Here is a 16,750-nt window from a genome sequence, read left to right on the forward strand (position 1 = left end):
ATAGGTAGACTATTTTCGTCGAGTTTATACAGCATGATTTGCATTTTGCACCGAATTTTCGTCGTCATGCACTTTAGCCAGATTTTTACTCTTACTTTTTATTACTTTCTTTTCTCACGTTTCCTCTTGTAGAAGCGACATCGCATAGTACATAAATTCCCGACGTAGCTATTCTCGCAGCCATCGTCTGTTCAATATTTGCTTTGTTTAAGATTTTGTTTGAGGCTCGAACATTGAGTCGGAATATCTTTCCGACGACTACGTATTCTGATACCGAAGACTGTAGTCTGATACCGCTTTGTGTATGCCATATTTAAATAAAGTCATTCTAATTAAAATTTTCTCGCAGAAAATGACGTAATAACTCTCTTCTTTTGGGAGGAAAGTAGAATTTGAAAAACCGATTACGACGATTTGTTAATTTTTAGGAATGTATATCTCTCTTCAATTCAATTTAATTTAATAATACTATTAGTATTATAATAATATAAAAATATTTAAAAATTATTTTTTTTTTATATTTTTTGTCAAGTATTTTTCTCTTTTTTATTCGCACGCGTAAAAAAAAAAAAAAAAAAAAAAATAATTTCTCCTCGGAAATCGATTACGGTCGTTAATGTGACGTCGCCTGTTACGTTTGCGATGGCCTGGTTATAGACAATGGGGCACTAACGATGCCACGAGATAATAATGCGCCGTCATGAGCTGAATCGCGCCACGTTACTATGCATATTAATACTTGACTAGCAATATCTCGATAAAGTAAACAGGGAACACTTTTCACTACAAATCACTTTCTGCGAACAGATACATTGCTAGAAAAGAGAATTGTCGAGGCGAAAATGTCAGACACGTAAAATCGCTGGGGAAAGTATTATGCAAATGAAATTTGCGCAAAGAGTGTGACATAATTTTTATAGTAGGATGTCAGGATTCTCATTATTCTGCAATTATTTGCTTTTATCCTCGAGATTTAAACTTTGAAATATGATTTTTAATGTTGAATTTTACGTTTATTTTATTCGAACACATTTCCTTTTTTTCTTCTATTGTACTCTTACTCCGCAAATTAAAACGAGAATGTTTTTGCATATGAGAATACATCTAACATGAACAATTTACAAAACTAATTTGTGAAATCATTAATGATATTTAATTTTGTAATCGAATCTGGTATTTTGAGGAAACAAATCTCTCCAGAATAATTGATGTTGTTTAGTGTGATAAATGATACATATTAATGAATATCGTGTTATCCTTAGAATTAATGTTACACAGGTATTGAGAAATTATAGGTTGCCACAAACCAATCATATTCTCACTACAGGGCATTTGTAGATCGTTACATGTTAATCAAGTTGCTCGGAACATCGTGGATTGCGTAGTCAAATTACGTGATTAATAGCCTCGTAAATAATATCGTCGGCAAACATCAATAAACGGAGAAACGTCGGACGTTTTTAAATGAGATTAATCATTGCTGAGACAGGTGTATTTATTAAATTCTGCAAATTTATAAATTGTAGTAGATGAAAATTAATTGTCAATTATACGGGATAAACTTATTGTTGATAAATATTATCGCAATCGAAATGCTGATATATTCGAATAGGCGCGGTCTGTGTAATAAAAAAAATCACGATAAAAAAAAACCACGAAAACTCTATATCCTATTTCTCCGACACAGTCCGCCGATGAAATTAACTTCAATCAACAATCAATCAATCATTGCACGAACAAGTATCGTTAGTTATTTTATTACGCGCGGTCGTTGGCAAATTGAACGCGGTCTCACGACGCAACGATGACGTTCGTTGAATGCAGATATTTTATAAAAATTATTCAATTTCATTATTGGTACTTCTTCTATGTCATGACAAAGTGTGTGTAAATTATATTTATTGCTCTATATTTAATTCTCCGTAAAATTATCCGTTATATTTAAATTTTAGTATAATTTCTAATATTATGTCTCGAACAGTTAGTCAGCTAATTTTAAGTGAACTTTGACAAAAAGAAGTACCTCTCATATCGCGGTTTTATTTCTAAAAATATTTAATATACTGAAAAGTGAGAAACGAAATTTTATCAACCCTCTGTATTAAATTCATCAACGTGTTATTAAAAGGTGAGCATCTTATATAACTGCACAGAGCGAATAACGACAGTAATAGACGTTCGCATTCCATAATTCACATTAGCACCGCGTTCCGTTTCTTGCAAATCAATAAATGCACCCTCCAAGACATTTTAAGCGCTCTTAGCGCACTGAAGCCGCTCTCGGTGAAGAGAAGAATTCGTCCTTTTCACCGCATATAAGTAATGTGCGTCATACCAACGAACTACAGAATTAGTAGCGGAATTTATCACTAGTGCGGCATCTGCACGCGATACAAACTATCGATAACTTATCCGCATGCCATGGCAAAGTGTGTCATAGGAATATGCAGTCAACGTGATAAAGCCGGGTTATAATTTTCTAGTATTTTCTAGAGATGCGACCATCTCGCACGAACGGCACTAGTTCTGCATTAATTCTGTTGCTTTTTCAACCATAATAAAACCTTTCTCTCAAATTCATCTATAATGCATAAAAGACTCGTCAAAAATTTTACCACAATTATCTAGATCTAATTATTTGTCAAATGTAAGTATAGTTGATTTTTTTTTTTTTTTTCAAGTAAAAATCTCAGTAGTGTCAGTGGTGTGAGAAATTAAAATTTTTTTATACAATTATATGTATATCTCTTTCTGCAATATTAAATTTTAATATCTGTTATGAATAGAAGCTATTTAAAAATTTCTAATTAAAAAAGAAAGTTTTTTTTTTTTTTTTTTTTTTTTTTTTTTTATATTCTTAAATGTTCCGAATTCTTTCCTCAGAATTGCACTTGTTTTCTATCGTAATAGTAATACTCTTGAATTTTATGTTATTATAGAAGGCAAGATATTTTTTATCGAATTTTTGCATGCGTAATAAAGTAGAACTAATTTTATCCTTTCGCAAAATACTGCGAGCTTGTCATTTTTCATGTAAAATGCGTTTCTATGTTGATGTTTTATTAAGAAATGAAAGTTCTCCTCTATTCGTCTCTGTTAATTTTATGAGCAAAACGTCTACATCTCTCCATCTGCTAAGTTTTTTCCCTTGACAACTGTGAAAGAGCATAATATAGAATAAAGCCATCTGTTTCGTAGCCACCTGTAGTATAATTTATACAGTTCATATATAGTCTACGTATTTCATGCGGTAATAGTTGCAGTAAAGTTCATTGAAAATTATATAAAGAAAAAACTTACTTTTGCTTTTTATACTTTAGTAATTTAACTCTTAAGGGACTTTTAAATCTTTAATTGCTCATAATCCAAACACTGTTACTACACATTGTATAAATAATGTAGAATTTTTATCTTATTTCAAATATATAAATAAGCAGGAATGTGCATTTATTTTGGGGATATTTTCAAATTGAGATATTAAATTTTATGCAATAAATATAGCTTATAATAAATATATCTCAATTTTTTTAAAGGAAAATCCAGTAGCTTTCAGATAGAAGATAAATAACAAGTATTTTTTAATTAGTATTTATATATTTATCACGTGAAATTACATAAAACTTGTAAACAGTGCTAAAAATATAATAAGAAAATTACATTTGCATGAATCCAAAAACGCGATTATAATTAATTAAACTCTAGCGCTCGAAACTGTTTTGTTCTATAGTAGATTTTAAAATTTAAGCAATCATTGCAAGAAAAGAATTTTTAGCTACGATAAAAAGTGACTATACAAAAATAAAATTATTTAACTTGAATATAAATCAAAGAAAATACATTTTTAAATAATAAGCACAAAAATTATAATTAAATCTAAACTTTATAAATGTAAATAGCATTTTCTCGTTTATATCGTTATACGTGTATAAATATTTTTCGCACTTGTAAAGAAATCGCAGAAAATAAGAATCAAACTGAACAAAACGTTTGAAGCGTTAAATTAAATCTTCTCAAAAATTGAAAGTTGACTTTTTTATCCGACTTTATGATATATATATATATATATATATATATATATATATATATATATATATATATATATATCAAAGGACAATTCGCGCTGGAATGTTTGCGGAAAACGGATTTTGGAAAATATATTCATTGGTGCGATTTTGGGATGACACGTATGCAATCACTAAATTGCATTGGAAAGTTCCGAGTTTCGTTTCGAGTTTGTGACAAGCGTAGATATGCGGAACGCGCGCATTGCCAGATGCACGAAGCAAAATCGCATCAGTAGAGAAGAGAACGCCGAGGTAGACCTGTTATCGTCTTCCCTATGGTATCGTGGAATATATCTGACAGGCATTGCGCGCGCAAGCAACTTTGATTGCGGCTTATTTGAATTGATGAATAGTACGGCTATATACGCGGCTCGCCACGTCTGATTAAATTGCGTCAATCGCGGCAACGTACTTTACGACGCTGGTTACAATTGATAATATATGTATAACGATGTTCAATAAATGGGACACGCAATTTGGATCGGACAATTCAATTGAAATGGATTACGTGTTGTGTTATGCTAATTCTCTCTCTCTCTCTCTCTCTCTCTCTCTCTCTACCGGCACGGAAAAAACCAAACTTTTAAGCACATTGACATAATTGAAGCGATCTGGAAAAAAATACATGTCTCAACAATGTCTATACAAAATGTCTTCAAACTAATATTAAGTATCTTCAAAGTTTCTTTCAGAAAAATTGACTTTAAACATTGTTAATATTTTATAATATATTGCTCAGTTGAGTTGGAATAATTTTTAACAAGATTATTATCTTTTTCACATTTCTTTCAAATATACATGTAAAAAATATTATAGTATTTTAGAAGTACACATATATATATATATATATATATATATATTATTTATTCTTTATATTATATATAATTTACTTTATCATATTATAAAAACTTATTTATATAATCTGATAAAATACAAAATATTATTAGATAAATCTAATCTTTATATCCGCGAGGAGGAAAACATTTTTGAAATATTCTTCCATTCAGATCCTTTCGAAAACACGAAAGCTTTTCTATCTCGCAGCACTAGTATAAAGTGGACAACCACCGGAATCGATCGACTAGGCGGCTTATATCTGCCGACGATCTTGCAGGCGTGTTCTAAATACGGATCAGCCTATATATATATATATATTTTCTCCTTTCGTAAAATTCAAAGATTATTTTCAATCAGGCCATAGGGATAGGAGGGTTTCTCTTTATCGAACATTTATCGATCGATTTAACGTTTAACCTTATATGTGTATGCAATCGAAAAACGATATTGCAAAGAAATATTTCATTTTACCGCGGTGAAACATTGTTATCGTGTGCGCGACAAGAGAAAATAAGGGTTCATTCTGTTTTATATCTATACTATTTTTTGTATATACAAATCATTCAAACAAATTTATGAATATAAGCAATCGCCCTTTAGCAATAAATGTTAAAAGATTTATCGCTAACGCACATGGCATGTGCTACTAGTATATGTATTCACTTTACTACGAGAAAATTATATTCTTTAAGAGCGCCCCCGAATTTTATCCCCCTTTTTTTATAGCCTATTTTTTTTTTTTATTTTTTTTTCTCACACCCTATATTTGAAATGTAAATGTCTGGCAAGGGAGAAACTATAGCCTTCAATGTAAACCAGATCGCATGTTACGATCGCAGTGTGTCGTAATAGGGATTAGGGGTTTTTGTTTTATAATAGAAGTGTCTATCCCCTGGAAAGCCGAAAAATAAATCTTTCGCAATATTTGTCAGTGTGAAAGTAGGGTTGCGGCTATTTTTTTCCCTCTTGCTTATCCAGGTCCTCAATTTATCGATCATTATTTGGAGGTCTGTCCAACCCTCATTCGTTTCTAAAGATTTTTATAAAGAATATTATAAAACCGAATCCAATGTGCAATATATAAAAAATTGTGACAATTTAACGATATATTACATGTATCACGAACGTTTGACGTAAGCAAGTCGCACAATATTGTTTTAATAATCTAATCGATGATTAAACATTTTTTCAAGAATTATAAATCGTTTTCCTTTCCCCTGACGTGGATGCAATAATATAGCGAACTCTGACAAGTATACATACATTGAATATCCGGCAACCGGCAGCACGAGTTTAACGCAGTCCGTCGAAGGCCGTGGCGATCAACGATAGCACTGCCTGTTGATTTAATGAAATCATTATTTATAGTATGGCCGAATAGACGTACACACATTCCGCGGAATTTCTATTGCGACTTGGAGGCACGTAAGCTTCGACGCGATACGATTCCACGGTGTGCATAAACGCAGTCTCACGTCAGATAGGTGTAGGTATATAAATGTAGGTACATATATTGTAGCTTTATATACGCCACACATGGTCCAATGCAAACAGCCGTTGTGAAGTCTGGTGTGAAAGGGACGTTGACGAGGTCTATTGGAAATCTTCTCACAATGGGATAACGGGGGATCCATGTCGCGCGTAGACGACCAAGCGTTATAACAATATATCCGCGTTAGGGCAACCCGGTAAAAGAGCGGCTCGAGAGACAGAGAGAGATAGTAGAAGCATGGTGAAAAATGCGCATTTTTCGTCGCAATAAATTACTCGAAAAATGTAGAAATCAAAAGATAACATCCTAGCCAGGAAAATCGAACGATTTCAGAATCTTTCCGAGAAACATGTGCGAAAGAATATTCGACATGACGTTGTGAAATTTTTCCGATCTTTCATCTCTTTACAGAGATATAATATGTGTAAAAATATCGTTCACTCTTCTTATTTCTCCATTTATATAATAAACGTTTATGACGTTTAAATGCCGCTAGAGTAATTGTAACTCGTGAAAATAAAAGGAGAAGAATTGTTGCACAATCTTTTTAAACACCGCTATCGTGAAAATTATGTCACATTTTGTATTTATTTAATTTTTCATTCTTCTTTGAGTCACTTTATCTATCTGGAATTAGATTTTTTTGTTTGTGCGTTAAACTTGATCATAATTCGAATAATTCGCGGATTTTATACATTTTTTTATGATTATATTTAATTGATTCGAATTGGAAAATTTAAATTCGGGAGGATTTTTTGCTGATATTATTTTATAAAATACGACATATATTACATGTTTGGAATGAAATACGATATACATGTTTGCGAGTATATTTATCGAGTAACTGTCGTAAGTAGTTCAAATATAATATTTGAATATTTTCAAGCTGCAGATTTGTACTATTTTAATCGAAGAAGTGAGTTCGTATTCATCTCGGAATTTCTTGCAACGCTTGTACTTTTGCCTTGCAACTTCTCCATTAATAGATTTTTCAGAATAAGAAAGACGAAGATATCTCGTATCTTCGACCTCGTTTTCTCACCCCTGGAAACATTAGTAAGAGATATCATTTGTACTGCGAAAAACTCTCAATGCAACTTTATCATTATCTCATATACAAAATGATGTGGAAGATTTTAATTAACCGATATTGATTTTAATTATTAACTTTAACTTTTCAATTAACGGCTATGACTTTCGAAAATTCCACTGGACTATTTCGCTTCCTGAGTAATCTATTCATTGTCAGTTTGAATGCATCGAGCAATTTAACGGTGGAATCTCAATCCTGTAAACTGTCATCATCTGTTGATGGCACCGCACTCTCTAATGATCTGATCCTTGCTGACACTTGCAGAAACTCGGGGACTTTACCTTACAAGATCTGTGCTTTCTAGATTCTACGAGAGAGCTATAGAGAAATGTACGACGCAGATATCGATAATGTTTCAAGTTGTACAAGTTAATCTGTACAAGCTAATTAACATGGATACACAGATGACAGGGTATTCCTTCACTTACTGAGACTTAACGTCAACGAGTCATGCGACGAATTACGAAATTGGGTTTTTTTCCCCTCTTTCTATTCGAAGCAGCTCGTTTCTTCTAAGTGCTCAAGAGAAAGATTCATACTTTCGAATAATTTAACTTACTCGGATATATTTGTACTCATACGAGATTTCAATCTTCTCGATTCAGAAACGCTCGTCTTATTTCTCCTCTTGCTTCGAAAATAGTCTCTCACAATGCACGCGTTCATTTTTATAATACACCATCTGTCATTGTTAAATTGGAAAATGAAATGATTGCAAATATCTTTGTGAATAAGACGCGCAATCGCAATCGTATAATAGCGATATTAAAGCGTTGGCACTCTATCTTAAAGCATTATTACGCATTTATGACAATTGCACGTTATTTTTGAATCAACCATACGCTTGTCCTCGTCGTGCATTGTACTTGCATCGCGCAGCGCATTCGTATGCATCGCTCAAATGCATCACGCGCAACCACAAACGTGTATGTGTATGTACATACATACACATTCAGTATAAACTTCTGTCAAATTTGCATACCATCAATCGAAACCATTACTTTATGGTCAGAATCGATTTTGCTTGATTTCATCGCCTCCAACTTCATCGATGCTTCGAGTTTGAACAGTGCACATTGAGCTTTAAATAAATTTGTGTGTTTGTGAAACATGAAAAATCGTTAAACCAAGGATCGATTGCAAGTTCCCGACAGAAAAAGCCACAAAAACGATCGTTATCGATCGCGTCTTTCTTTGTTTTAACGATTATCAGAGTTTCCTGATGATTTATACGCCAGTAGCACTAAGACGAATAAAAAGAGGCACTGATAAGCTCGCTTGGCTGAATTAATGAAGATTAATTAATCAAGAGAGGAAATATTACACTTGAGATCGATCTGTGTTTTATAAAATTGATCAAAGTTTAGATAAACTCTCGGAAGGAAAAAGATACGAGCACATTATGCATATTAATTCCCTTTCTCAGATAACGAATATATTATTCTTGCTTTATTATTTCATTCTTGTGTAATAGTTATTTGATATTGCTATATATTATTTTTATATATATATATATATATATATATATATATATATATATATATATATATGCTCTTGATATATACGGCGTATTTTCTACTCATGATGAACAACAGGATCACTGTATCGTGTAACGATACCTATTCGCGGCAAACATACAACATGTAGCTACCAACCATTCAGCTTTACTCGATGTAAAGTGGTATATCCTACTGAGCGGAACAAATTGCCATATTGTACGTGCGTTTCACTGTCATTTGTTAGAAAGCTACATTGCGCAGATGCAATCTCTTTGATAAAAAGAGCTTGCGAAATCTCAAGCATATTTCAAACAATTTTCATTAATTTTAATTTGAATCATTAACATTTATTTTAAATTTAACGCGTAAATTTGTTTTATCTAAAATAAATTTTAATTTTTACATTTATGAAATACATCATTTTTATCTATAGATTTTTAATTGAGTAAATGTTTTTCCAATAATATATATGTATATGTCATGCGTGTGATATATAAATTTTTATATATTAAAATTTAATATATATATTATATATAATCAATTCAAAGTTTAAAATTTTTATTTAATTATTGCTGGTTTTACCTTTTTGAAATTTAAAGTTTAGAGTTATTATATATATATATATATAAATTTTTTTCAGTTTCTGATCGAGAACAAGATCATAAATTCATCTTTAGATTTGCAGGATGAGCTAGTGTCGGTTCAACGACGAAACGATAAGCACGGTTGTTCAATGATAACGACGATGTTTCGCATTTTTCATACACGAGGATAGTGGGTTTTTTCTTCTCACGGATTTTTAATCTTGCTGGAATGCATGGCCGAGGTTGCAAAAAGTTCAGGATGGACGGATCTGATAACAGTAATTGTTCCGGCGGATCTGTGAACAGGTCGCAGTGATATTTTTGTTAGTAGTTCGCTCTAAATCGGTGTCTATCTGTATCGAAGAGGATAAGTGCTCGTCTCATTCTCTTTGCATTTTTAAGTGAGGGTAATTTAGGCAATTTAATAAAGTTTAATTATAATAATTTATATGATAAATTATTATATAAAAAATTTAGTTGCATGAAATTATCTGTCGGTGAAATTAAAGAGAAATCGATGGATTTTCAATTATTTTAATGCCGAGGATTAATTCTATCTTTTTTTTTATTGCGACAGAGCTGTCTTTTTGAGATGGTATTTTTGCCTGCATTCATTACATATTTTAACTAAAATTCCCACTATCAAAGATAGCTTATTTAAAGCTTGATATATGTCAAATATGTTCAAATTCGAGGTATCGAAAACATTTGAAGCAATGAAATCATCTGAAATTGATTGATTATAAAATAATTACTTTATCGCGATCTATACATGTAATCGATATTAAAAAATAGTTAAAAAATAGTAAAAAAAAAATAAATTAAAAATAAAATTTTATCTTTTATTTTGTTAATAAATACAAGGTAAATTTAAAAATTATATATCTCGCAAGTATTCATAGATATTATATTGTACGATATGTAATTAATGTTTCCCGATCGTAATTACGCATATTAGATACTATCATGTATGACGAGAAGAGTTAGCTTGCTGCGCATAAAGGGTAGTAATGTCTGTTGATTGCTTGGTTTGGCGCCTTTAACCCTTGATCGCTTGACTTTGCATTAACCGAGGTCTCTATGTAATCAGCCGTTAACCTATCTCTACCATATTACACTCTATATCCGTGTTTAGATAACATCTAAATAGACATCACGCGGCTCTTTCCCATCTTTCTAAAAATACTTCGAGAAAGAGATTGCTACCTAAATGGTAGTTAAACACTGACATTGAGTGAATTCTAACGTCACTGCCAGACTTATCCGTGACGGAGTCGGGTTTGTGACAGCAACTATTTTTTTCGCTTTTCCACTTTGTTTTATTTCTTTTTTTAACGGCCGCGTGTGATTTGTAAACTGGACAACACAATCATCATCATCACCGTTACCGGAAACTGGCGCTTTCCGTCGGGTGGCCGCTGCTCCGACTAAATATCGATCCGAGCCTTGAATGTTCCGCACGAGCAACACGTGCACTAGTCAGCCAGCCGACCAACGGCCGACCAACTAACCAACCAGGTCAACGTCGAGCACGAAGTATTGCTTGCCACTCGTACACACGTCTCTCCCTCTCTGTCTCTCCGTTCTAGATAAATAATACATGCGTTTCCGCCGGAAACGCGCCAATGCGCGCGGTCAAGTCAGTTTCGACGTCTTCGTGGTCAGGTGACATCGATCAGTTCCTTCGGAGGAACGAAAGACTGAAAAGTTCATTGGAGCGGAGATTAGATTATTACGTGTGTGTCACAGAACAGCTCTAATCTAAAACACTGCCATATATCGGTTTATAATATTAAACCTTTTTTTTTTTTTTTTTTTTTTTTTTGATAAAATATTTTTATTTGCTGAAGAGAGAGTTGGAGATTTAATATTATTATAAATTGCACCATGACTGATTACGAAGTAATGATTGAAAAAAGCGCTGTATAATCGATAATTCAACGAGAGATTTGCGAAAAAAAAATCTAAATTTTACCCCTAAATCAATATTCTATTTCTTCTTCGCGTTTATATTTTATACTTATTTTTTAACTACTAGAAATTATTTTATGGATACTCACATATAGTTCTCTCTCGCCCCTTTTACTTTCTGATAAAAGAAAAATTTGTCTAAAGACATTTTCCGTTTCATCCTCTTCCGGCTCTCCTAACAGTTTAACCAGGTATTTATATGTCACTGGAGAAATCTTCGATAGCAGTACCATTCCTACAATATACACGGTATTATAATTTCTACATGTAATTTCATATACATATATTTTTCTTTTATATTGTATAAAAAAAAAATAAGTTATTTTTACACTCTATTTTTGCATTTATATAAAAATTTATTGTATATTAAAATAGAGAGAATTGATAAAAGAATTAATAGGTTTTGAAATATATTATTGTTGCGTTTTCTGATTGATTTTAATTAATTTTGATATTTATTTTTGTACTATCATTCATTTACATTTGTGCAAAAAATATGACATTCCTTTAAAAGGTAATATTTTAACTTTAATATTAAACTAAGAATACAGAATACAAGGAACAACAAAATTAATAGAATAATCATAGTCGTAATAAACACTTCAGCAATTACGAGACTTTACAAGATATTAGCTCTTTATATAAGTTGTCCTTGTTAATAAATAATTTGACAGCACGCTAAGAGATGATCTCTTGAAAATGGGTACAGTAAATATTAAATTTGGATTGCTACTTTAATATGGAGATGAAACATGAAAAGGTGCGCAACATTGTCCTCTCTTTTCAATATTTATATGATAATTTATATGATATTCGTATAAAGTGCGTTGTGTTTCGTAAGCGGGATTAGTAAACATAATGTATGGTTATTTAAAGACAAGTGTATTAATTTAATATTACATTTATTAAATTGTTAAATTATATATTATCGATTGATCGACGATGTCGATAAACGTTATTAAGTTTTGCATGCGATGATAGATGCAAAGTATGATATAAATTATTTGTAATAAATAAATATTTTACAGGTTTATTAAAAAAATATTATATTTTTTAATTATTATAGCAAAATAATAATTTATATTTGCTTAAACATGCACTTTTACCATTTTTTATCATTTGAAAGTAGCATATATCGCATGCTTCACCGAACTTTCAAGAAATTGAATTAATATTCACTTTTCAATGTCATTGATCAGCAATCAGAAAAAATGCAACAATATAAATCTCGAAATTTGACTTGAACAAACACGCTTCCCGGGTTTTCAACATTTTTTTTTTTTTATTATAGAGTATCAGAATCGAATATATCGAAGTTTTTTGTAAAATTTATGTCATTTTATTTAACGTTATTTAAAATCCTTGAGCTATTTTATGTAAATTTTGAAATGATTCGAAGCATGTCAAAATTCTTGACAGTGTTAACGAAAAATAAAATTCTATATATTTCTGTTTATCAGTCGTTTTCTTGTATCGTGTGAAGAAAGGAATCTGCTCGATTACAGACACAAAGGTGAAATGGTTTCACCATTTCGAGTAATCAGGATAAGTGCATCCTATGCACTGCTACAGATATGTAAATAAAAGCGTTTAAAGTGTTAGTCGTTGTGGTCTGATTACAGTCGGCGATATGCTTTTCGCAAACGCAGTGGTAGATTTTAAGACATTTTAAGCTCAAAATGAAATTTTCGTACTAACGAGGATTGTGTAAACCCTTTGGACATGTAAAGTGTGTTAAATTTTCTAAATAAATGTCACTAAACGATTATTGCTAGTAATCTGTGAAAATATATTTTTTATTCGTGAGAGAACGTGTCATGCCCGAGCGTATGCGTTTGTCGCGTGTCTGACTATTCACGGACCGTAACTACTCGCGCAGCCAAAATCATTTATTGGTATTGTATACCGTATATTATATACTATTTTTTATATTTATATGCAATTAAAATATTATATGCAATTTTTTTACGAAAGTTAATAACAAGTTGCAGTGGAAAAAAAAGGAAAGAATTAAGCATCGCATATTGTACATAAATCACGATATTTATATTATATTAAATATTTTTTTAATATTCGAAAAATCGATTGAAGGAGCGAAATGTTGAATTGCAAGTCGAAGAGAGAAATTAAGGTGATAAGTATAAAAGGACGATACATGCGCTATTAGAGAATGTGTCCTTATCATAATCCTTGGGTGCATCGCGCTCCAAGGAGCATTCGCTTCCGTTCCGTGGCACGCGTTTACGAGCATCCCTATCGAGGTTTCCGGACGTGCTGCCAAACGGGCCACGCGCTTAGGAAGTTATCTGCCGACGAATCTCATTGTCCGTGCTTTCCGACAGGATCGATCGGCATCCACTTGTCGAGCGCGTCTGCTGCTGGAATGCGACGCGTGACATGACACGCGCGCCTCAGGGAGACATATGAAATGTGCCTTTTACGCGATGCATCGCGCTAAAACGTCTCGACTAAAAGGCACTGGAAAAGCTGCTTTTTCTACGACGATCGAGTATATAGGACGATTTATAAGAGGATAGAGCGCACATTTCGAAATGAGGGAGAAAAATGGAAGCCGGACAGCAGTTGCGCAAAAAGACAAGAATATTAAGTTATAATCTCGATTCTGCGAAAACATTTTTTTATTACAATGGGACATTATATATTTTTTGTATATTTTATTTCTTTATCATAGCTTTTCAAGTAATTTATTAAAATAAAGAATAATAGATTAATCAAAATGCTTGTATTAACATGGTACAAATAACTGGCTTAATTAAGCATGAAATGTGAGTTTTTTAATCAGATTATTAAAAACTGTCATTTATTCCAATTTCTTTCTTTTGTTGAATGCTAGATTTTTTTTTTTTTTTTTATTGGAAATAGATTTTTTATTTTTCATCTTTTTGCGACACAATTTTTTTAAAATAAAACTGCTAAATTATCTTGACTGACTCGCTTTGAAAGCTTTTGAAGCGCTAAAATATTTATGCTAAGGGAGAACAAGAAATACCTTCGAATTCTTCATCTCGAGGAAGCGATTAGCAAGTTAGCTTTGAATAGAAAATAATCAAATAATCGCGTGCTGGTTTTAAAATTATCCCACGAACCATTGCCTAAAATTGCAGATATTCCGCCGACGCGCGATGGTATCTACGAATGTTGAAACGATTCATTAATAATTACGCGTTGACCCACTACCGCTTTTGGAGACTGCGCTGTTTTAGCACGTTGCTTAAACGCTATACCCAATGAGGCATCATGTGTTGCGTCTTTCTGTAATTCACTATAGATAATGTGATATAAAGTACTTCCTTTGATGGCAGAATTTAATTATTCACATAATTATTGATTTACACAACTCTAAATTGATCGAAAATGACTCCCTTAAACATTCTCTCTTTTTATCTTCCAATTTCCTTCATTTTAATCCAATTACTATAATGTCATTCATATAAATATAGAAAATGAATAGAATGAAATTACAAGATAGTAAAACATTTTCTATATGAATGTGAAATTTCCTCTCCTTGACAAAATTGAGAAATCTAATTGCAGAATTATTGAAGATTAAAAATAAAGAGATTTTTGATGAATAAAAATGTACAATAATATAGTTTATTATTTTACAAGTAGATTTTAATTTTACAGTTGTTTGGAACATGATTGAGAATTTACGATGTAAAAATGAAGATATTATCGAAAATGCTTTAAGAAATATATATCTCCTTTTAAGCATTTTATTTTCACAAATGCAACAAGTTTATTAGCTTCATTGTATTTGTTTGAGAGAAATTTTATACCATTTGTCATAAAACCTAAAACTGCATAAAATATTAATTCAAAATAAATGGTACGTATTATGATCTATTTGATAGGTACATAGAGTCCCAGTAATAGACGCTGATCCTCTCACTAAATTCACTTAAATATTGTATATTATAGTCCCCGAGTGGAGCAAGCCTTTAGTGGCCATACAATATGGTCGAGCAACATATAATTTTCTATATTCTAAATTTTATCAAAGAAATCTATTTTATCGTTAACTTTAAACATATCTATACTGCCTATATTAATTATGACGATATCTCGCGGTAACAAAAAAACAAAAATCTGATACTTTAAATTCCCTTTCATCTCTACGATTGAGAGAAAATTTAAATTTAAAGAAAATGTAGATTTTTAAATTAAATAATAAAAACACATTAACAATTTGTATTTCAGACATTCTGCGTTGTGTCCAAGAGGTTCCGCAAGAACTACATCCATAGGTTTACAGCGACCAATAGTTGGTTCATATTCTCTCCGTGGAATTGTGTGCGACGGTTCTGTATCTTCCTAAGTACGAATCAGTACTTCGATTACGTGGTCATGACTACTATACTTCTTAACTGCGTCTTCCTGGCCATGACCGAAACCGTCGAGGAAGCAGAGTAAGTATACTGGCGTTCTCATGTTTATACAATAGGAGTTACTCAGTTAGCAGTAACCTAATGTGTACTGAATGAATCTGTGATTATTATTTTTGTTTGTGATTTCAACACAAAATTATATAACTATATTTCTTTAATAATAAAAACGTATATTTTTTAATGACTTTGAAATTAAATTGTTCTTAGTAGAAATTTGATTAAAATATATATTTATATATTATATTAAATAATATTAATATATAAAATTGTATAGAAAATAATATTTTAATGCGTTACATATGTATTTATATAAAAGTCTCAATTATACAAAAGTTTTCCTTTCTTTTTTTTCTCTCTCTTTTTTTATTAATATTTTTTTTTATTTTTTAAAAACATCTAGGAGTTGTCAATTTATTTATATGATAAAAAATATTTTTTTTTTTATTGAAAGTATAATATTGGTAACATTGTCGTGTACCGACGTCAACTAATTGTAAGCTTGAATTGGGCTTTAATCAGTCTTTTATCAGTCAATCGAAATCCGTGCATCCGAGAGTTAAGGAGGAGGATTGACGACGGATTCTCTTGAAACATGCATAACCGGTCTTTATTTCATATGTGTTCACTTAGTATATAATCCTATTAAGCTAAGTATCCTCTAGCGAGTAACTCGCGACAGTTCTCGTCGTCGACTGCGGATAGCAATTCGTTTAACGTGCTTTCGCCGAATATGTCCCGCGATAATTTTCCGCAACTGTAGCCTGAGCTGCGAAGGCGTGTCAGATTAATGAGCTTTTAGGG

At 31.7% G+C, this 16,750-nt stretch overlaps 1 protein-coding gene across 8 annotated transcripts in view; it reads left to right on the forward strand.

Annotated features, from left to right (window-relative positions):
* LOC140673223 (sodium channel protein 60E) overlaps positions 1-16,750 on the forward strand; it is a 73,702-nt gene that overhangs the window by 24,824 nt on the left and 32,128 nt on the right. For all 8 annotated transcript variants that reach the window (XR_012048022.1, XR_012048021.1, XR_012048023.1 and 5 more), the window contains exon 2: positions 15,762-15,970. Coding sequence is in view for 5 of the 8 variants with exons in the window: in XM_072906012.1 (XP_072762113.1) it covers positions 15,762-15,970 (209 nt within the window). In the remaining 3 variants the exon portion in view is untranslated. The remainder of the gene's footprint in view (positions 1-15,761; positions 15,971-16,750) is intronic.

This window comes from Anoplolepis gracilipes, chromosome 14, assembly GCF_047496725.1.
Source record: "Anoplolepis gracilipes chromosome 14, ASM4749672v1, whole genome shotgun sequence".
NCBI lineage: Eukaryota > Metazoa > Arthropoda > Insecta > Hymenoptera > Formicidae > Anoplolepis > Anoplolepis gracilipes.